Source organism: Hipposideros armiger, unplaced genomic scaffold (assembly GCF_001890085.2).
Source record: "Hipposideros armiger isolate ML-2016 unplaced genomic scaffold, ASM189008v1 scaffold_108, whole genome shotgun sequence".
NCBI lineage: Eukaryota > Metazoa > Chordata > Mammalia > Chiroptera > Hipposideridae > Hipposideros > Hipposideros armiger.
This window is the reverse complement of record NW_017731458.1, coordinates 887624-911177: the sequence shown is the minus strand read 5'-3', so window position 1 is coordinate 911177 and position 23554 is coordinate 887624. Positions and strand designations below refer to the sequence as shown.

Genomic DNA, 23554 nt, shown 5'->3' with positions numbered 1-23554 from the left:
AGAGAGAGAGAGAGAGAGAGAGAGAGAGAGAGAGAGAGAGAGAGAGAGAAAGGATGCTCTATTGTTCCAGTGTTAAATTTTTGCTGAGGCATTTTTATTGCTGTAAAAGGGCTTTGCGTTTGTCAACATGTAAATGCTAAATGGCATCAATTATATTATATTATATTATATTAATTATATTAATCATCAGATTTATAAATCTGCTTATATTATAAATCAACAGAAAATTTCTTCACAATGGTAAAATCAGTGACTTGTACATAGCAATGTTATCGTAATAGCACTGCTTAGTAACATACGTAGGGGTAAGGCTTCAGTGTTCAATAATCATTTACTAAATGCCTTGTAGGTGATAAACACTCTAGTTTTCTCACTAAGATCATACGTCCTTTCCCATACCTATTTTCATTACCACGATTTACCAATAAATACTCAGGACACTCTCTTTCTGGAAGATTCGGGTCCCTGGCTGGTTTTTCTTCTTCTGTACTCCGCTCTCCTCCTGATCAGCATTACCATGCTCGTTATTAATAAAGCAGTGATGTCCTAACTGCCAGACGAAGTGGACACTTTTCCGTCCTCATTTTGTTGGCTGTTTCTATGTGTAATAGTGCTGACCATTCCTTCTTTCTTGAAATTTGCTACTCCCTTTGCTTCCCTGACTTATACATCCAGCTGCTTGCCAGTCGTCTTGACTTGAATGTCTCACGGGCACCTTGAACGCATCATGTCTCAAACTATCAGTTTCCTCCAAGCATGCTGCCCCTGCTCTGTAGCCTCTATCTCTATCTCAGTTAATGACGCCAGCTAGTCAGGAACCTAAGGTGAAAACCAAGGAATCATCATCAATTCTTGCCTTTCATCATTCTCTCCCCCAAACAGCTATCTCGGTCTGCTGATTTTACGTCCTAAATATTTCTCAAGTTTCTCACCATCTCAAGTACCACGGCTGTGATTGAAGCCTCCTTTGGCTTTCCCACGATTACAGCAAGAGGCTCTTAATTGGCCATCTTGCCTCCAAGCCCTGTTGAATTCTCATCCCCCCTTGACACAGATCTATTTAAAAATTGAACACTGACTGCATCCTTTCTCGCTCAAATCTTTCAGTGGGACTTCCACTGAATGTGATAGGAATGTGGCCTAACAGATAACCTGATAACCCTGCTGTAAGAGAAATGCAACAAACACCCCTATGCACAGCTGCGCTCACAAGAAAGAGAAGGACTTACTCAGGCACCATATAAGGTGGATCAAAATTTAAAATTCTGACAATTCAAATGGTTCATAAGGCTGTAGAACAATAAAAAACTCTCCTACATTTCAAGATAATTGTAGGTGTGGTGTAATTATTTTGGAAAGCAACTGAGCAGTCTTCAGTAAACTTAAAAACGTGCAGACTCCATAACTTAGCATTTGCAATCTGTGGAATATTCCCGAGAGCGGCAGTTCTCAAGGTGTGGCCTGGAGAACCCTGAGCATTGCTGAGACCCTTTCAGGGGATCCTCAAGGAAACTAGTTTCATAACAATGCCAGCAAGTTACTTGCCTTCGTAATTCTCACCCTCTCACGAGTCTACAGCGGAGTTTTCCAGAGGCTATATCGCATGTGATGACATTACTCTGACAGCTAGTGGAATGTGTGCTTGCATATTCTTGAATTTTCTAGCCTTTTCAAAGGTGAGCTCTTGGGGAGTCCTCCAAATTTGAGAATAGCTGCCCCACAGAGATGTATTCACTTGTAGACAAGGAAACATGTACGAAAATGCTGGTTGTAGCATTACATGAAATGACAAAATAATGAAAAACTAAGTAATGATTATCAGGAAAATAATTACTTTTTTTTTTTTTTAACAATGAAAGAGCATAAAGAAGTAAAAGTAAATACACCAGAGCTACACTTACGGACATTTAAAAACATGCTGAGAAAATTGAAGAACCCGCTGACTGAAAAAAATCAAGCTGCAGAGGACTTTGCATATTACAGTGTGGAACACAGTAGTATGAGCCATGACAAAGAGGAAACAAGTATAATCGGATCGGAGGCTGACAGCATGGCCAGCGGTTAATGTGGAGCCGTGGCCGAACGGGAGCATGCTGACCCCCGCGGGTGCTTTGAGAGGCCTGAGCTAGCTCTTTGCCTCTTGGTAGGTAAATAAGGGAAAGGCTAGTAAATATTTACATACTTGTTATAAAATTCACGTTAAATCTAAATTTCATTCTGTCCTCATAAGTGACACTGCTGCCATGTACGTGTGCTTCCTAATTACCCAGATGGCTTTTTTCTAAGAAGGGCAAAGAACTTGCCTGTAACGTTGAAAGGGCCGTTTTCGTCATTCCAAGGACTAGAATTATTCTACATTTATTAAGGAAAATAACATTTGTTTGAATATATTTGTAGAAAACTTTGCCCCCTATATTTGTCACAGGAAGTTTATTTGACCTATGAACCTTAGGGACAACCTACTATGACACCAATGATCCAGCTTTAATGGACTCAACCTGTATAAATGGTTTATGAAATACTGATTAAGTTCTAGCCTCCCTGTAAATGCTTTTTCCCAAGTAAAACGTGAGTCCGACAGAGTGGTTCTCAAACTTTTCGGCCCCTCTTCTTTCAAAAAGCCTTCTTTCCCAGCTCGAGAATAGGCGCCTCTTTTCTGAGCCCACCTGACAGCCATTACCTAACCCAAGAGCATCCCAGTTACTCCATTGCGTTGGCCTGAGTGCTAACCATCTCCCTCCCGACTGGGTGGTGGCTTGCTTCTTTTGGGTAGAACCATGTCCTGTTCATTTTTATGTCCCTATTCAATAATGAGTGAACAAATCCGTGTTTATTACTCATTTAAAAATGCATATGAGCACCCTTCTCCTGCACACCCACATAGCAGTGGGTTGGAAAGAGCACGTGTTACGGGTTTCTTCTCATAGCAGACCATAAAGAAAGAGCCAATGGCCATCATTTGATGAAGGGCACATTTTTCTTTATTTCTTTCAACACTTAGTCAAGGGCAAGCTGCATTTTTTTTTTACCGTAAATATTCCCCATGAATGAAGCAATGAGTGGGCTGGCATTGGGAGCGACCTCCCTTATCACACAGCAATGCCGCCACCCCGCTTCCTGTAATTCAGCTTGTGCTTTGTAGTAGTCATGCAAACACGCCTTTCCTAACCTACTCAGGGCTCAAAAGCCCTTTTTTTTTTAACCCAAACAAAAAAAAATCTCTTCTCCTGGTGCATGTATTCTCAGTAAAAAGTAAACTAATTGATCACTTTTCATTTCTGTATATATGTCTAGAGCTGATGTATACTTTTTTTTTTTTTAAGATTTTTATTGGGGAATTAGGGAGATGGGAACAGTGCTGGGGAATTGGGGGGAGGGGAACAGACAAGTTGCCATAGTTTTGTTCTTCAGTCTAGTTGTGGAGGACGTTGCTTCACTGGCCCAAGTTGGCACCATCATTGTGCTCTTTCCGGGCAAGGCAGATCAGTCACCGGCTTCTGAACGGCCACTCACGGCGGCTGCTGGCTACATACGGTAGCCCATGGCAACCCACTGCCACAGGGGCTGCAGCCTACGCCGTCACCGGCGACTCACAACAGCCCAGCTCCAGGTTGAGCTGTTGTTCAGCATCTTAGCTGTGGAGGACAGTGTCACTGGCCCTCATATGTGGGATCCGAACTGGGGCCCTCTGGCGTCCCAGGCCAGTTCTTAACCATCACGCCACTCGGCCAGCCCCTGATGTATACTTTTAACATTAGTGTTTCAATTTAGTAAAAATATATCTTAGTTCTCATACTCAATAGTAAATGACTCAGACATCATTAGATGTCTACCAAGGTCATTTAATAAGGGATTTTGCCAATTCTCATTCTTCTTTCTCTCTGAGCATGATGCCATCATCACCTTTGTGGCTGGTTTTATATAATGTGAGTCATGCCTGTTTTTCCTATAAGGAGTGCATTCTGAAGGCTGCCACTGTGGTTTAAGGGGATAGTGGTTACACTAGTGTGTTCAGAAGGCCAGATGACTGGGTTCAAATCCCAGCTCTGCGTTCTGTGTTTCCTCCAGCAAGTTACTCAGCTACTCTGTGCCTTAGTTCTCTTTTCCTATTAAATGAAAATAGTCACAGATGCTCATGCACTGGGTTCTTGTACAGATTTAGTTAATATATGTAAAGTGCCCAGAATAGTACTTGTCACGCAGTAAAGATTAGCTACTATATTAGTAGCATGTGTGTGTGTGTTTTACTTTAAGGGCAAAAGTAATTGATTTTATGAGATATAATTATTTTGCTTTTAGTCTGAGAAATAGAACACTTGATTGGTTTCACAAAGAAGCCAGTGAGCTTTGCCTGAAAGAGACGTGAAAGCCCCCATGACCTCACGCCCCTACTTGACAAAGTTTCACAATTAATAACACATCAGGAAATAGAGGCAAATGAATACCTAAACCAATAAAATCCAATTTTCAGATACTTACGCATACCTTTTCTTTGGCTGGTTTACAAAATTATCATACTCAGGACTATATTAACCTTTGAGACTGCTTATAATTAATAGTGATATTATTCTCAGCTGAAGAATTCAGTTTTAGAATTTTTACTAAATGTTTATGTCTTAATGAGCCACTTTTAATCCTTCTTGTGATTGGGACTATAATAGAACCCCAAAATAAGAACATAAAATGCAAATTTAACAAATAAATACAAGAACATACAAATAATATTAATTTAGGACAAGCCAACCAGGGCAGTCTTTGTGATAAATAAGCTGCCTTTAAAACACACAATTTTTAAGGATGAAATGTCACTTAAAATCATAACTGATATGGTAAAGAGTAGCACGTTCCATTCTCAAAGGTGCCTCCGCCCCATAGTGATAGGAGCTCTACCCCAACCACCTGTGGCATTTCTAAGTCAATGAACATACTGAACACAAACTACATTTTAGGTAAAGTTAAGGCTTCTTATTAATTTCATATGGTATGATAATGGAATCCTAAAGTCCTTCTCTGTAGAGAGTATACTGGAATGTAAGGATGACATGATAAGACACCTGGGATTTCCTTTTAAAAACACCCAACAGAACAAGCCAAACAAAACAAACACATAAAAGCAGAATGTGAGAATGAGATAAGTAAGAATGGCAAAATGTTGATGATTGTTAAAGTGGGGAGATGGGAACACGGGGACTCATTATACTATTTTTCTACTTTTGTGAATATTTATTTAACAATTAATAACAAAATTAGAAAATAACACAAAACATATACATAAAACATGGATCACCTGGAAATGAATGCAACATACATATGATATGGAAATATATACTTGAAACCCATATAATTTTACTAATCAATGTCACCCCAATAAATTTAATTAAATAAATATTTAAACATTTTGGCAAAAAGGAAATCTAAGCATAAAAAAATATTACAATGTATCAGGCCCTACAGATATAGCAATAGTTCTCAGAACAAATTTCATAGTCCATTACTAATAAATGTGAAAGAAAAAAACTCATGAAGCACTCAGCTCCAGAAGCTGGAGGAGGATAATCTCCTGCTTGCTTCTGCTCTTTATATTCCAAAAAAAGAAGGAATTGATAAAAGATAAAAAGCAAAATTAATAAATTAGAAATAAGAAAATGGTGGAATAATCACAAAAGAGAGATGGTTCTTTGAGGAAAAAATAGTAAAATGCATGATTAACTAAAGTTGATAAAGAAAAAAGAATGAGCACAATTCGAATATACAAAATAAGAAATGAAAAGAGGGGGTTCTGGCCGAGTGGCTCAGTTGGTTAAGAGTTAGCTTAAGAGCATGAGCTCTGAGTAACAGGGCCGCCAGTTCGATTCCCACATGGGCCAGTGATGCTGCAGGTGGCAGGATGCTCAGCTGGTGAGAGCATGTACTCCTAACAAGATCGCCTGTTCAGTGGTGGGCTACGCCTGCCCGCAACTAAGACTGAATCTGGCACCGTGAGCTGAGTTGCCGCCCCGATGGCTCAGTGGATAGAGCGTGCGCTCTTAACAACAAAGCTGCTGGTTCGACTCCCGCATGGGATGGTGGCTACACCCACCCACAACTAAGATTGTAACACAGCACCTTAAGCTTAGAGGCCACGAGCTGCCTATGGGCAGCCAGATGGCGACTGGCACCCTCCACAACTAAGATTGAAGAACAACTTGGCTGGTTCCCTTCCCCAATTCCAACACTGTTCCCCTCCCCCAATTCTCCAATTAAAAAAAAAAAAAGAAATGAAAAGAGGGAATGACTAAAGATACAAAGGAAATGAAAAGAAACATATGAGATTACTTTGTTCAACTCTACTCAATTCAGTTTGAGAACCTGGATGATTTTCTCCAAAAACGTAAATGATCAAAAGTGATCCTACAAAAAATACAAAATAAAAACAGACCAATTATATAAAGAACTAGAAATAGTTGTTGAAGAGTTATGCTCCAACAAGCCCCCTTTTAGATGTCTTCACAGGGAAACTCAACCTGAACAGATTAACTCCAGTGCTATTTAGATTGTTCCAAAATATGGAAAAAGAAGGAAAAGTGTCCATGTTACCTTGCTGAGGCAAATATTTTGTTACCAAATTGATTAGTAGAATTCCCTGTATTGATAGCTCAAAAGAGAAAAAAAATTACATGAGCCTCTTGATACCAACTAAGAAGTAATTTGACTTTGTTCAACATCTACTCTTTTTTTTTCACTGCAGCCTACGCTGTCGCCGGTGACTCACGGAAGCCCAGCTCCAGGTCGAGCTGTTGTTCACCATCTTAGCTGTAGAGAGCGCAGCGTCACTGGCCCTCATGGGATCTGAACCAGGGCCCTGCTGCTCAGAGCTGGCGTCCCAAGCCAGCTTTTAAACAACGCGCCACTCGGCTGGCCCTATTCTTGATTTTAAAAATACTCAACACAACTGGAATAGATGGGCACCCCCTTAACATGTTCAAATGTATCTATCTCAATCAGTTTCATGCATAAAAAGATAACACTAGAAGCATTTCCATTAAATTCAGGAACATTTCAAGGATGTCCAATGTCGCCACTCCAGGAAATTTCACCAGGAGGCTTTGCAGCAGTGCGACCCCCCTCCCCATAATAGGACTGCCAGTTTAAGGGCAGTGTCCCAGGAGAAGTACTGCTAATCCCAGTACATGCACAGAAAGACATTTTCCCATGAACCATTCCAAAAGAACACTGGATCTTACATGCTTCTGTTATTTCCTTTACCAGACATTATACATGGTAAGTTTAAAAACACTGCTGATGTAGTGATAAAAATCAGGTAGCCCTATTTTTGTATAATATTCTCACAACATCAGTTTGCCAGTGAAATGCCAACTATTTATGATTTTGAATTAAAAGACAAAAGATCACTACCCTACAGTTCTATTTTGAACTCCACATAAAATTAGAAACATCATATATAATTTTAGCCCACATTTTGTGTATTTTATTTCACTAGCTTGAGGTCTTTTCCTCCTTCCTCAGCTGGACATCACCTCTTCTTCTCTTTCATATCTTTCCCACACTTTCTTCTCCACTCATTCTTTGGTTCTCCCCTATCCTGCTTTTGAGATTGCACCAATTTTGCTATGACCTAATAATCAAACCACCACTATCCTCTAGGAAGCTGCCACACAAGCAAAAATAAAATTCTGGGAACCAACTGACTCTAGGAGGCCAGTGGATCTGAACATTTACAGCACGAGGCTTCTGTTCTTTCCTATCTAAACATGGCTGTAATTTCACATAACTACAATAGAAAACTATCAACTGACTTTAAATTCAAGCTTGATTGTGGACCCCATACCTCATTGTGTCATGGGTGTTACAAGCTGCAAGCTACATTTAGGACTGAAATAGAAACAAAAAAAAAACCATGGCATGGTGTGGAAAAGGTCAGGGGCTAGCATGATTTAAATTTTCCAAAGGGCTGGCAGCTCTTGCTGCTGTGGAATTCATGAGCTGTAACTGTGATCTCAGGGTACCCACAAATTGCTTGCAGGAAAATGATTAGAGCCTTACGATATTATTTTGAGAAAGAATGTCTTATGTTTAATTGTCTTCAGTATGTGACATAGAAACGGTCTTGACCTCTTAACTACACTGTGGCATATTGTAAAGGATAATTCCATTCTTAGAGCTTGGGTCAATGCCATGCAATCTGAAACGATCCAAGTATAAGACATGGTGACCAATTAAGATTTCTGTCTATAATCAATTACAGATGCCCTTTAAGAAAGAACTAATTCTCTCCAAATGAAGACACAATTCATAAAAGCCCCTATTTGTCGTATTGGTGGGTCAAGAAAGTACAAATCCATCAACCTATTCCAAATTTGTTATTAACAGCAACAAAAAAGATAAACTTCCCCAATGCTTCTCCATCCCCCTTTGAGAATCCATCTTTAATATCAGCTTACATGACAATGTTGATCTTGACCTATGATTTCCTACAATGAGAACATAAATTTAAAACATACATGCACCAAAAAAAATAAGGGAGGGGTTCCAGACCCCATTCCTCTTCCAAGACAACAAAATATTTTAAACTAAATGGATACAGAATATTAGAGAATCATGACTCTTTCTAATGCGTTTGTGCAATATTTTTATTAAAAGCCAGTGAACTGTTAACTACTAACTAAAGGTTAAAACTATATAGTCTTCTTTCAAGAGTTCCCTATCCATGCAACAAAAAAGTGTCCTATTTTGTGGGAATTAATGCATATGACACACAGAAGATAAATGATAAGAAATCCAAGACCAGAAAGGTCCAGGTTGAAGAGGAAAAAAAGCTAAAGCAACAGAATCACCTGGGAGAGATTTGCCTCACAACACACTTAATAACAATCATTATACACTGCAGCTCAGCCCCACGATCTGGGGCTGAACTGACGTGATTGGTTTCTCAGCATCTCCTTGCTCAAAGCTATAATTCTGAAAACTTGAAATAGTTTCTTCAGTACTGTCTAGAAATACCATCTTATTTGTCACTCAAATGTGATGTAAGGAACACACACACAAACTCAAATGCAGAAGGTTATGTGGATAAGTGAAGCAACTGTGTATTATGGAAGGAAGAGAAGAATGACCTTAGCTACACCAATTCATTTCTTTTAATTTAATGATACAAAGATGTGTAGACCACAAACTGGGGCTTTTTGTAAAATGCTTTTTTTCAACGTCCAGGCAAAACATGCAGGCTTTAAGTTATTCAGAACAGGGTGTTTATAAGAATGAAAATATCTAGAGCTTCAGTGAGACAGGCTCTCTCACATCCTAGATGGTGGGAGCATAAATTGGTACAATCTTTCTGCAAGCCACTTGATAATGACTATAGAAAATGTTAGAAGTGCCTACCTTTTAAGCCAGCACTTTCGTATCTTTGCCTAACAATGAGGGTGTGTTTATTGGTCTTTTGGATGGCCTCTTCTGTTATTTGTTTTTCATATTCTTGGCCCATTTTTCTATTGGGTTGTCTTTTCCTTATGAATCCGTGGGGGCTACCAATATTTAGTATGCAGTAACTTCATGTATTGTAATTATTTTTCCTGAGCTATCCTTGGTTATTTGACACAGTTCACGGTATACTCTTCAGGGTGAAATTTTTCACTTAATATAATGAAATATGACTTATCTTTTTCTTTATAGCTTTTGGGCTTCTTAAAAAAAATTTATGGGCTTGGGATTTATTTTTGTGCACAGTGTGATACAGAGATCCAACACTGTTCTCTAGGTAAATAACCAGTTGTTCTAATTCTGTTTAATAAAAAATTCCTGTTTTTCCCCCACCAAATTGAAATTCTACCTTTGTCTACTATTAAATTCCCATATATACTTGAATCTATTTCAGGACTCACTCTTTATCCCACAGTCAATTCCATGCCAATATCACACAGTGTTCATTATAGTGCATCATAATAGGTTTTAACATGTGGGAACCTTGCTTTCTACTTTTATACCTTTTCTTAATAAAGACTTAGTGGCAAATTAGAAGAGGCAGAATCAGGATGTTGGCTAAAACCAGGACCTTCACAACAGATTGTTCTTAAAGCAATAAACAGAACTGTGGGAAAAAAAAATTAGGGAAAAGAGCTCACTTACATTGTGTGCAGAAATATGAATTGTTAATATCTATTACGATTACAAAAATATATATACATGTATATGTATATATATTTATATCTTTCAATCAATAATTTTGCTCCTAGGAATCCAGTGCATAGAAACGAAGGCACTAGTATGGAAGGCTGTGTGTATAAGGAAGTCTATTACAATTATGGGGCGATTGTGGGGGAGTGTGTACCTAGGACAGGTAACATGGCAGGCCTGAGACTGCTAGTGTTAGGCCTGTGTGCAATGTTGGTTGGCCCCTGGCTGGCGTCTGGGAACTTGGCTGGTAAACAGTTCCCCACACTGATATAAAACTTTCCCTAAATAAGAGTGGTTCAATGTGCTTACACTGCCAGTACAATCAATGTGGTTTATGCTAAATGCCTGACTTCCTTCTGGGAGTCTGGAATTTTGGTACATGCTGGGCAGAGAGTGCCAAATGACTGAACCCCAATAAAGACTTTGGGTGCTTAGTCTCTAACGAGCTTCCCTGGTGGACAGTACTCAGTACGTGTTGTCACAACTCATTTCTGGAGAAATTAAGTGTGTCCACTGGGAGAGAGCTCTTGGAAGCTTGCTCCTGGTTTTTCTTTGGATTTCACCCTAAATGCCTTTTCCCTTCGCTGAATTTGCTTTGCATCTTTTTGCTGTCATACATTTTACTCACGAGAGTGCTGTGAGTCTCTGTAGTGAATCAATGAACTGGAGGTGGTCTTGGGGACCCTTGACACAGGAGGTTAAGAGGAGATGTGGGCAGAGAAGGGAGATGTGGGGAAAAAGGTAAGAAAATAGTACAGCAAAATAGGAAGGTGAGTATAAAAATTATCCTATGGACTAGAATCTCATTTGTAGTATAGCATATATGCTTGTATATATGCACAGAAAGATGTCACAGAAAGGATGGTTCCACAATGTTAATGGTGTTACCTCTGCATGGTGGGATTTTGGGTCATTTTCCACGGTTTCCCTTATACTTCTCTGTATGGTCTGAACCTGTTTTTACAGTGAGCACACTTGAATTATATAATCAAAAAAAGATAAAGCTAGTTTTTAATTTTAAAAAGGAAATAAAAACAGGTTGTTGGAAATTCTTGTTTAAAATAACATCCCTGATGTGGCCTCTCCTAACTTCCCATTAAATTCCTATAAGGATACAGAAACAGTGAAACACACAACACATGGAAAGTTAGGTGACTGACAGCCTCTGCCCCGAAGTTGACAACAATTTCCACCATTTTATGGCTTGTGGAGTTGTCCAAAGAACATAATCGGTAGATCGCATATGTCATACCCCACCACAGCCTGCCTGAGAATTGGGAGGAAGACCCTTATTCCCTACTTCACTGCCTTATGGTTAAGAAATGCAAGATCTACATCACAGAGAACACTGGACAGCTTTCTCTTCACGACGTGGGTGATGGGTTTTGAAGCAGCCATCCCTTTTCTTTTATAATCTCTCTTTTCTAGGTAGAAATTGTAATTTCTCACCAGATAGGAAGCAGAGGTGTAGAGAGAACTGGGAAAGGAAGAGCCCTAGTAGGAGTGTATACCTGGAATTATAACTTTTTATGGAAGAGCTGGGCCACGGGGCTGGGAGGGAGAACAGTTGGTCCTGTCTATGGCTGGCAGAGCTGCGACAGACTATATAGTCTGTGTGACACTGACAGCTATGAGAAAAAACAAACTGCCCCTGTAGATTGAAAAAGAGGATTCTACCCACCACCAAGTGGACAGAGAGTTCAGGCTAGGGTGACCCTACAGTTTATTATCCATACTGGGAAACTTCTGAGAGTGAAAGGGGTTCTACTAGTAGTTACATCAGGTAACACTCATACACCAGGACTGTCCCAAGCAAACTGAGAGGTATGGTCACGTTGGTTCAGGGCCAAATCCTGAGCCTGAGTCAATCTCTTGCAAAGGTATAAAGAAGAAAAAGTGTCAGATTTGCAAAACACCAAAAACCCCACTGGTAAGTCCTGAATGACAGATGTATGAAAGTAATGTACTATGGCAGAGAGAAAACAGAGATCCTGTAAATTTACAAGCAGCCTTGAGAAAGTAAACAGAACTGAGTAAAAGCAATATATATATATATAAAAAACAATTAATAGAAGGAAACTGTTTTAGGATGAAACAGAATTTAGTATTTCACTCCAAGAGTTTTTCTGAGTTCTAGGTGAAATAAATGAAAGAAACCAACACCTAGAAACATCTTGGCAATTGGGAAGAGAAAACTTTTCATCATTTGCATATGACAGAATCATTGACCCAGAAAAACTAAGAATTAACAAACATGAATCAAGAAAGGTTTCATTCTGGACACAGATACACCAACACAAGCCAATATTATTTCTCTGCACCAACACTGTAATGTAGAAAATATAATAAAAAATTCAGAGCAGTAACAAAAACAATAAAATATCCAGGAATTAACCACAAATTCATAAGGTGCCTCTAAGTCTAAAGGTCAAAGGAATGATTTATATAAGCCTATTCTATACTCTTAAGATGATTTAATATTATAAAAATGTTAGTCCTTTAAATTAATCTATAAATTCATTGCAGTCCTGATAAAAAGTAATGTTGAATTTAATGAACACAATAAACACACATTAACACTTATATTGCACAATAAAGGTCTATGTATAGCTTAAGCAACCTTAATAAAGAAGAGTGGAGAAGACGCAGTTATCCTACCATAAACTGTCCTACCATATAAGAGACACTATCATAAAAACTGTGTGGCATTAGTGCAAAACCAGGCAGATATAAAATGGAACAGAATAGAGCACTCAGAAACAAAATGTGTATATTTAATATATACTAAAAACCAATGGGAAAAGGACACATTGTTTAGTAGATGGTATTGAGAAAACTTGCTCACCATATAGAAGAAAATGAAACTGGATTCCTATACAAAACCACATACATAGGTGGATTATAAATGGATGAAAGACTTAAAATGTGAAAGGTGAAGCTAGACGATTCATAGAAGAAAATACAGGATAGTACCTCTGTGATCTAGAGACAAGGAAAGCCCTCTTCAACAAAATTCCAAAGCACAAAATATAAGGGAAAATACTGAAGAATTGGATTATGTGAAAATTAAGGATTCTCTTCAACAAAGCATACCACAAAATTCATTAGCATGCATAAAGAATAGGAGAATATATTTATAAGGTCTAAAGTGAATAAGAGATTAACATCTAAAATATTTAAGGAATTCCTGGTAATCAACAAGAAAATGATACCAACTCCAGTAGAAAGATGGACAAAGGATATGAATGGGCAGTTCACAGGAAAACCAAAAAAGCAAACAAGCATTTAATGAAATGCTCAAATTTAATGGTAATCAGACAAATAAAAGGTAAAACAACAATGAGATATCACTAGACCTATTAGTCTGGCAAAATTTGTAGGTAGCTGGTTGACACTGGTAAGACTGAGCACACAATAACCCCCATATACAGCTGGTGCTGGTGCAAACTGGCAGCCATTTTGGAGAGGAACCTGGCACTACTTGTACCAGTTAGGTCTGTATATACCCAACGATCCACCACTTTTTTCCTGGTATATATCCCAAGGACATTCTCACAGAGGCACATGATTTCTTTTTATATATATAACTAACTTTTTACATTAAAATGGTTCCTATGAAAGGTATGGGAATGCAAATGGGGGATACAAAGAAATACATGAGTGAGTGAATGAAGTGAGAAGGCAGCTCTGTACAGATCAATGACAGGTCCCATGATCTAACGAGCATCAGTAAGTCAACATTCCACACTTCAGTCAAGTGCAGGCGGTGGGTAATGATGGGTGAGGGAGGTTGTTTCAAACACGCTGGTAAAATTTTTGAATTACAAGACAAAAAAGTCCTTTATGGAGTTAAGGTGAGGGAAACAACTCAGTTAACTACAAGAGACAAAAACAGATTGCCTCGACCTCTCTCTAAATACCAGAAGACAAACTGTCTTTAGAGTTTTGGGGATAAAATAATTTTGAGCTCAGGTACTCATATGTGAAGCCAACAGAAAACGTTCTAAGATAACGCATAGATACAAAAATTATACCACTGTGAACATTTCTTGAATCAAAGAAAACATTCCACAAATTTTTAAGAACATAAAAGCAAAGGCCTTTACCCTTATCTATAAAATATAAAATTACCTTTTGTAGAAAGAGGACAATCCTTTCGAGCATCTGGGCACGGAGCTCTTCCAAGGTAAACAATGTTCGGGGTGTCCTAATGAAAATTTTGGTCTTCCCATAAGCTACATCGTCCTGAAAACCACAGTGTTCAATCAGTTTCTTGACGGCCTCTTTGTCTGACGGGAGGTCATGATTGGGCCAGGTGAATTCAGAGATCATCTTGTATCTGGGTGAAAAAAGAACAGGGCACAGATTAAGGAAGAAAAACCATAGAGTCTCAATAGATGCAGAAAAACTATGCCATAGTATTCAAGATAATAGGAAGGAAAGAAGGAAGGAAGGAAGAAAGGAAGGGAGGGAGCGAGGGAGGGAGAGAGAGAGAGAGAGAGAGACAAAGAAAGAAAGAAAAGAAAGAAAGAAAGAAAGAAAGAAAGAAAGAAAGAAAGAAAGAAAGAAAGAAAGAAAGAACCTTAGGAAACTAGGAATAGAAGTGAATTTCATAGCCTGATGAGCTGTGAAAAAAGCCTTCAATAAGACACAACACTCCTTTATGATAACATCTCTTATTAAACTAGAGATAGAAGGGTACTACTACCTTAATTTAATGAATGCTATTTCCCTTAAACTTACAGCAAATATCATTCATAAAGGGGCATTCACTTTACAAACAGAAACAAGGCAAGGCTGCCCCCCATCACCGGTTTTCCAACCAGCATAGCGAGACCAATAAACAAACTGGTAAGTGATTGGGGAAACAAAACTAATCTTACTTATGAATGATACTCGCTTCAAAGGAAATCAAGGTGATTGTCGGATGAACTATTATCATTAAAAGAAAACGAAGCAGGTTCTGCATATAAGATGAATCCTCAAAATTCAATCACGCTTCTACGTACAAGCAGCCAACGGTTCCTCGCCATGTGGGCCTCGCACAGGGCAGTTCGCTACACACCAGCTTCATGAGTGTGAGCGTGAGCAAGACAGAAGTCAGAGTCCCAACCTTTTGCAGCCTAATCTCACACGTGGTATACCATCACTTCTGCCATATTCCATTTTGCGAGAAGCAAATCACCAGGCTCAGGCCACACTCACGGGAAGGGGGTTACACAGGGTGAATACCAGGAGGTGAGAATTACGGGGACCAGCTTAGAAGGCAGCCTACGACTGTGCTTCCCCGCCCCCACCCCTGCCCAGTGCAAAGTTGTTTACTGCATGTAGTCCACCTTACTAATGTTGTTCATATACTGCATCTGAATTTTAAGTCATAGTGAAAAACGCTTTCCTCACACTCAGGTTACAGAGCAATTCATCTGTGTGTTCCTCTATTGCTTGTATGTTTTTAGTTTTTACGTTTATATCTCTGATCCATCTGGAGTTTATTTGGGTATATGGTACGAGGCATGGATCCAGTTCTACCTTTTGACAAAAGGCTATTTGCACCACGACTTACTAAAAAGTCTGTTTTTCTCCCTATGATTTAATATCTCGCTTTTACCATATACTAAATTTTTATACGCACGTCAGTTCGTTTCTATGCTTCCTGGTCTGTTTCACTGCACTGTCTGTCCATCTGGGCATCACGTGGTTTTAATTATTGATGTTAGATTTCAGTATCTGGTGGCCTCTCATCATTCTTTTATTTTTATAGGTCTTTGTAGCTATTCCTGCAAGTTGATTTTTCCATATAAACTTCAGAATCAATTTACATAGATCAAAGGAAAAACAATCACAAAACAAACAAATAAATCCTTGCTGGGTTCCCATGTTAAATTCATTCAATTTAGCTGTGATGTTGAGTTGTCCTATCCAATAACAAGGGATATCTTTCTATTTTTTCGAGTCTGCTTTTGTGCCTCTCAGGAGCCTTTAAGTTTTCCTCATGGGGTTTTACACATTCCTGGTTAAGATAATACGCATCTAAGTGGCATCCGGTCCCTTCTTCTTGCCATCTCTCTCTTTCCCTAGGTTCCGTCTTAGCCCCCATGACAACAGGCTCTCCCTGGCTGCCTTTCGTTTCCCTGGATATTATTTTCTCAGTCTCATTTTCTAGCTACTGCTCGTCCATCACTAACCCCCCAAATGTCGGAGTTTCCCAGGGCTCATATCAGGCCCTCTATTCTCTATGCACACCCTTTCCCATGTCACCGCATCTACTCCATCTGCTTTATTTATCAGTTCATGAACATGTTAGCCCTAGCCCACTTCTCAGTTATGCGCTTCAGACTCCTATAGCCAAGGCCGACAGAGATCGTGAAGGCATCTTAAATGTCTTTTAGCCTTTCCCACCTCAATGCTCTCAGTCACTAAAGCCAGAAGCCTGGGAATCATATTTGATCCCTTCTCTATTGTTCCTTCTAATCCATCATCAAGTCCTGTTGGCTTGATCTCCAAAATATATTTAAAATTCAACTATTCTCAACTTTACTGCCACCATCCTAATCCAAGCCACCATCACGTTTACTGCAACAGACTCCTGGATGGTTTTCCATTTCCTCCCCAATCCATTCTGCATCCTCAGCTGCGAGAGCCGTTTTCTAAAAAGGCTTACGTCATTTTTATCTCTTACTGCTCTCCTCCTCCATCACCAGAGTCCATCCTGTTGGTCTTCTTTACGGTCCTGTGATGTGTGTTGCCTCTATCTTGCTTTAAAGCCTTTGCATATACTGTTCCCATTGCCTGGAATGCTTTTACGCGTAAATCTATTCACTCAAAGGCAGGCTCCTTCTCATCCTTTAGTCTTTTCTCGATCCTCTTTCATCATCATCAACCCTCACACCCATTATGCTTCTCTAAGGCAGCCAGTTGGTTTTGTTTCTCACACCATTCATCACAATGGTGATCACGTTGATTTGTGGGTTTATCTGTTGAACGTCCGTCTCCCTCACTAGTCTGTGGGATCCATGAAGGCAGGGACTTGTTTTGTTCCCCCTATATATCATGTTGCCTGCTATCCAATGAGGAAATAAGATGTTTGTTGAATGAAAGAAAGAATGAAGGGAAACCGAAATAGAAACCAAATGCAAGAGTTCTAATATGAAGAGAGAGGTAATATTACATAATGTCATGTGAAAAATGAAACAAAATAGGAAACCTTCCAACTTCGTTTTAGAACAAAAATAAGAGTCAACATTTCGGCCATAATACGATAGTAATGGTGTGTGTTTGAAGTTCAGGCATATTGCAGAAATGGAAGCAACGTACTGTCACGCCATTCAGCTAACACCTCAGGATAAGGGCGTCCTTCCTGTCTTCCTGATGCTAAGGGGAAGGCAGGACCCAGCTCTCCAGCAAACCCGCAATCTGAGCTTGCTAATTAAAAAGCTGAACTCATCTGCTTTCTGACAGCTAGTTTTACCTCCCTGAAAGACTTGAGCAGCTTTTAAGGTCCTTAGTACATTTAAAACTCCTTCTCTCCCCCTGCCCCCCATAAAAGAATGAAAATAATGGTGACAAGTAAAAATTTAGGTTCAACTAGCTTACACAGAAAATCTGCAGACTCTCAAAGTAAAAATTCAACGTGGTAACTATTACTTTTCCTGCCACCATAACTGAAAACATTAATGTAATGTCCTGCACACCTTCTATTCCACCCCCAGCCCCCATGTCCCATTGTTAATTAGTTCAGTCAGTATGACAATCAAAGTGTCAATTTCTCAATGTGAACAAACTCTAAATTTTATGTAAAGCAGGAGATAAACACAGCCTGCAGAGCAGAAACAGGCTATTTTCCTGGATGCGCATGCCGCCATCTTATCCAGCACTTTTCCTACACGATTCTAGAGAGGAGCTAATCACACCTCACATACTAATTGGTAATTCGATCAACTTCCGTCTTTCCACTATTCTGTCTCTTAAAGGGAAATTTAGAACATTTATTGGGATGATTAACATCTTTTAATTTTTTCAATTTCTTATTTTCTACTAGGTGTGCTTTCCCCATTGTTGCTTTTTACTCTGTTTTCTCTTCGGTAGACTGACCTGATTCCATTTGATTTCAAAGCTGTACATTTAGTTGTGAGGCAATGTACTGTTCAAGACTGCAGGCTCAGAAGCCAACTGCCTGGCTCCACTACTACCTGGCTCTGTGACCTGGAGCGAGTGTACATCTGGGCCTTTGCTTCCTGGGTCTCGGCCAGTGTGCCTACGACCTTGCCCTTGCAGCTGCTGAGGTGGTTACTTGTTCGGCCGTGATGGCAGCCTCTTGGTGCTGCAGCTGTGGTAGGTTCCAGCACAGCAGCTAGGATGGCTTCCTGAATGGCAGCGCAAGCCGCACGAGGCAGGCTTTCCTGAAAACGGTGACCTGGGCTCACTCCTGGGTCTTCCTACCTGCCTCCTATCGTATTTAGGGTTGACTCACCTTTTCAAGGTTTACTGAGAATCCCCTTTTGGTTCCACAGTGTGGCTGTGCATTCACTTGGTTTTACATACATACGTCTAACATTATTTGGGGACATTCTAGAGTGGGAATGGGAAATTGAAGCTTACACCACTAAGACCACCATATTTAAAATTCATAGGTTCTTTTTAATCTGTTCTCTTTTGTTTTTATAATGGGTATTAGAAAACATAATCCAATCCTTATAGCAATCCATTATAGCATATAGGAGACAATCCTTATAGTCTCCTATGCCTAAAAAGCACACCAAAACATTTGGAGTTGAAAGTAAAGTAAGTCCAGAGAGGTTAAAAATAGGTAAAGATATACATTTGCAAAATTCTTTGCCCCCCGCCCCCTGAAATCAAGCTTGTTTATTGTCTTACTTCAACTACTCTCCATGGCTTCCACTTTGTCTCATGATAATACAATGTTAGTTAGATAAAGATGTATTTTAGATTTGTATATATTTAGTTTAGCCTGATCCTATATTTACCCCTCCCCACCCTGCTCATTCTAATATGTAACTTCTGATTTTTCATAGATGACAACATAAAAACAAATTTTATTACTGAGCAATTGGTAGAATTCTAAGAGCAATAACAACAGCCCAGCAATCTTGCTATTAATGTATTTGATCGAGTTTGAAATCAAGACTCAGAATGATCTGGCTCCTGTCCATCTGTCTGATCTTATCTCATACCGCTTCCCTGTCATTCAGCATCCTCCAGCCACCCTGGACTACATCTAGTACCTAAAACACCACGCTTATTACTGCGATAGAGCCTTTCCCCTGCTATTCCCTCCCTCTGCCTCACCTACTCTCCTCTGATCTCTGTATGGCTGGTTAATTACTTCCTGTCATTATTATCTCCTTAGCGACTCTTCCGACCATCCAATATCTTATGTGGAATCTGTATTATAGAACATAGGAAATGTTCCATAAATATTTTAAAATAAAGGCACAGATGGAATTAAGACATTATTCTTATAAGTCCCAGTTGTCAACTATCATTATCATTAATAATAAATAGCAATAGCAATGACATCTTACATTAATTGAGTGATTAATATATATCAGATACTATTCTGAGTGCTTTTTATATATTATCTCATTTAAGCCTCCAGTAACCCCACAAAGTAGTTATTATTATCCCCATTTTACACATGAGGAAACTGAGGCATGAAATAGTTATGTGACTTGCCCAAGGTTACAAAGCTATGAAATGGCAAAGTCATGATTCAAACCAGGTAGACTAATTTTGGGGCCTCCACAATTAACTATTCAATATTTTGTTATTAGTAGACAGTTGACCCTTGAACAACATGAGTTTGAACTGCACAGGTCCACTTATATGCATTTTTTTTCAATAAATACTGTAAATGTATTTTCTCTTCCTTATGATTTTCTTAATGCCTTTTCTTTTCTTTAGCTTACTTTATTGGAGGAATACAGTATATAATACTCCATAACATACAAAATATGTGTTAATCAATTGCTTATTGATTAACAGTATTAATAGTTAAGTTTTTGGAGAGTCAAAAGTTATATGCAAATTTTCAACGGGGGCGGGGTTGGGGTCCCTAACCTCTGCACTGTTTGAGGTTCAACTGTAATTAATAATATCAGTAATGATAAGCAGCATTAATTGAACATCTGTTACATGCCAGGCATCTAGGCTTTTAACTTAGGTTAATTTAGTCCTCATAACAACAGCCTTATGAAGTAGGTGCTACTATACTCATTTTACAGATGCAGAAACAGAATCAAAGAAATTACATTTCTGGCCCAAGATTATGCAGTAAGTAAGAGGCACATGCAGGATTCCAACCCAGATGTCACCCCAAATCCTTGTTCTTTCTACTGTACTATGATGCCCACATTTCCTCACCAAGAATAAACTATTTTTCCCCCATGGTCCATAAACCACGAACTCAAGGAGACTCTTTCTGTTGATTCTGGAAAGTCCTTCATATTTGCAGTTTCCTCATTCTTTTGTTCATTTGGCAAATATCTGGCTTGTCTAAGGTGCTGATGCATTGTCAGACATGAGGAGGACTCCATAATTCTCAGTGTGGTATCAGGTTTCTGTGCTCGGTCTATTCTCACCTGTGAAGAAACTTCTCGTACGTCTGGCGGAAGGCAAATCCTGCCCGTCGCACCCTCACATTTTCCAGCAGTCCAAGATACTCTACTTGATGCCGGCAGCGTTCATCATCAAATATCTGTGGGGATTTCTTGTCGTTGGGTTTGATGCAACGTACGTAATATGGTTCCTAAAGAAAGAAATCAGCAAATGATAAGTTTCACTGGAGAAAAATCCCAGACTAAGGACACTAACATATAATTAGTGTTAATTGTGTCAAATTAAGCTTCGTGCCTTTAATTTCTCAGGCATAGACTTGTGAATAAAATAGTTATTCTTTCTTTCCCTCCAAGGTTGGAAAAGCCCATGCCTTCAGCTAAAATTTTGTTTTATTCTACTTTAGGACTCGTTAGGAATAGTAGAAAGGGGATAAAACTAGGGAGTAAAAAAAGAAAAAAGAGATGTGAACATTGAGTTTTTGTGTATTTATGGAAACATGGTTAAAAAGTAACAGAAGGAATAATTTCATAGAAAGAGGCAGGAGCTGTAGGAAAGATGAGCTGTGGTGGAGAATGTAAAATATTAAGCACAGCCCTGGTACATAGTAAGTGCTCCATTAAGTGTCAGCCGCCATCATCATCATCGTCATCATCATCATCATGTTTGTGCTTTTGAAAAAGAGAGTAAGATACATGAGTATATTACTTAGAATTTATGAGTATGTTGTAGAGAAGTTACAAAACCACCTGGAGGTGCCAGTGACTCTAAGAAAGAGCCTAGCCAAAATTTCCTTCCCTGAGTGCCAATTACATTGTGTACCGTACATTAGATCATAACTCCCTTTGAATATATAACTGTGCTTGGCATAGACCCTGGTACATGGAAGATAACAAACTATCACTGGATGGATCAAAGAGGTCAATGTATCCTATTTATCAGTGTAAAGAGTGACTGTCCCTTCTCTGAGTCTTTTATTTGTCAGACACACAGATGCACTTTAGTTAAGTGATGGAGTCCCCTTTAAATTGGGCAGTTTGAGCTGCACTGAGGGTAGGAGGTAAAAGGGAATCGTAAATCATTTAAGAAGTAGGAGAGATTGGAAGAATGTGAGTTTACTTGCATTCTGAACAGAGTAACTGTTCAACATCTAAACAGGAAGCTCCAAGTATGCATGTATCGTGCTGCCTTCCATGATGAAAAGCAATGCCGTTTTCTTCCTTTTCCTAAGCCCTGCTCTATTAGTTTCCAAGTTGCTGTAGTAGCAGGTTATCCCAAATTTAGTATCATAAATCAACGCATATTTATCCTCCTGCAGATCTGGAGGCCAGCAGTCTGAAATGGATCTCACTGGGCTAAAAAAATCAAGGTGTCAGCAGAGCTGTTATTTTCTGAACCTGTTTTCTTATGTTTTCCAGCTTCTAGAGGCTGCCCACATTTCTTGGCTTGTGGCCTCCCTCTATCTTCAAAGCCCCCAATGGCCTGCTGAGTCTTTCCCATGATTCCATCTCTCTAGTTCTGACTCGTCTGCCTCTCTCTTTCCCTTTGAAGGACTCTTGTACTTACAGTGGGCCTACCCGAATAAGGCAGGATTTATTTTAAGGCCAGTTGACTGGCAACCTTAACTCCATCTGCAACCTTATTTCCTTCTGCCATGTAACAGAACATGTTTACAGACTCTGGGGATTAGGATGAGGCTATCCTTGGAAGGCTGTGGAATAATAATAATAATAATAATAATAATAATAAAAATACCCTCCCACCCCTTTGTCCCTGGTACCTTTGGCATTTTCTCAGTGATTAGAATATCTTTGTTATGCTAATGAGTTGACTCATGCCCAGCCCCTAGATGGCTTCAGGATAAAGGCTAGTCACCAGAAAAACCTTCCACAGGATTGGAGGGCTGGAACTTTTAGCTGCCTGACCTCTGGGCGCGGGGCTGGAGATGGAATCAGTCGTGCTGATGTAATGAGGCGCTGACAGAAAAGCTCAGGATGCCAAGGCTCTGAGGAGCTTCCTGGTTGGTGAACCTATTGATGTATGGAGAGGGTGATGCACCCTTGACTCCACAGGGATAGAAGCTAATGTTCTCAAACCTTCCAGACCGTGTCACTCTGTATCTCTTCATCTGGCTATTCTGGGTAGTTAGTGTCAGAATTGAATTGTAGGACAATCAGTTGGTGTCAGAGAACTGGTGTTAGAATGCCTAGCACACTTCTTTTTTTCCATCTCATTTGTGGTAGACTGAAAAACATGACCACAATATTTTACAACATGTCCCACCAAGAGGTGGAGTTTCCACCCCACGTCTTGGGTCTGGGCTGTCCTTGTGACTTGCTTTAACCAGCAGAATGTGGTAGAAGTGATACTTGGGTTATTTGTGGAATAACCCAAATTGAGAAGCTTTGTTTTCTTGAAACACTTCTTCCATCATGTGAAGAAGCCCAGGACTAGACTATATGAAGAAAGAGGCCATGTTATCGCAGTCATGGAGCTACCCAGCCACGCCATGTGAGTGAGCCATTGTAGACCATCAAGCCCCAGCTGACGACAGACACTTAGTAAGCCCATGTGAAACCAGCAGAACTGGCCAGTTGACCCACTGAATCCTGAGAAATAATAAACTGTAGTTTAAGCCCTAAAAAATATCTATAACATACAAAGTATCCTTTTTTCATTCATAATATTGTTTTTTTTATCAGTTTTATTAACAGTCTACCTTTTCATTAAATTTTTTTTTTATTGGGGGATTGGGGGGATGGGAACAGCACTGGGGAATTGGGGGAAGGGGAACAGACAAGTTGCTGTC

General features: G+C 39.5%; 1 protein-coding gene across 1 annotated transcript in view; it reads right to left on the bottom strand.

Annotated features, from left to right (window-relative positions):
- The window catches only part of MYO1D (myosin ID), a 299149-nt gene that overhangs the window by 155659 nt on the left and 119936 nt on the right, over nt 1–23554 (bottom strand). Inside the window, exons 15-16 of the mRNA XM_019647087.1 lie at nt 20772–20938; nt 14305–14512 (exon numbers count right to left, since the gene is read on the bottom strand). Of these exons, the coding sequence (XP_019502632.1) occupies nt 14305–14512; nt 20772–20938 (375 nt within the window). The remainder of the gene's footprint in view (nt 1–14304; nt 14513–20771; nt 20939–23554) is intronic.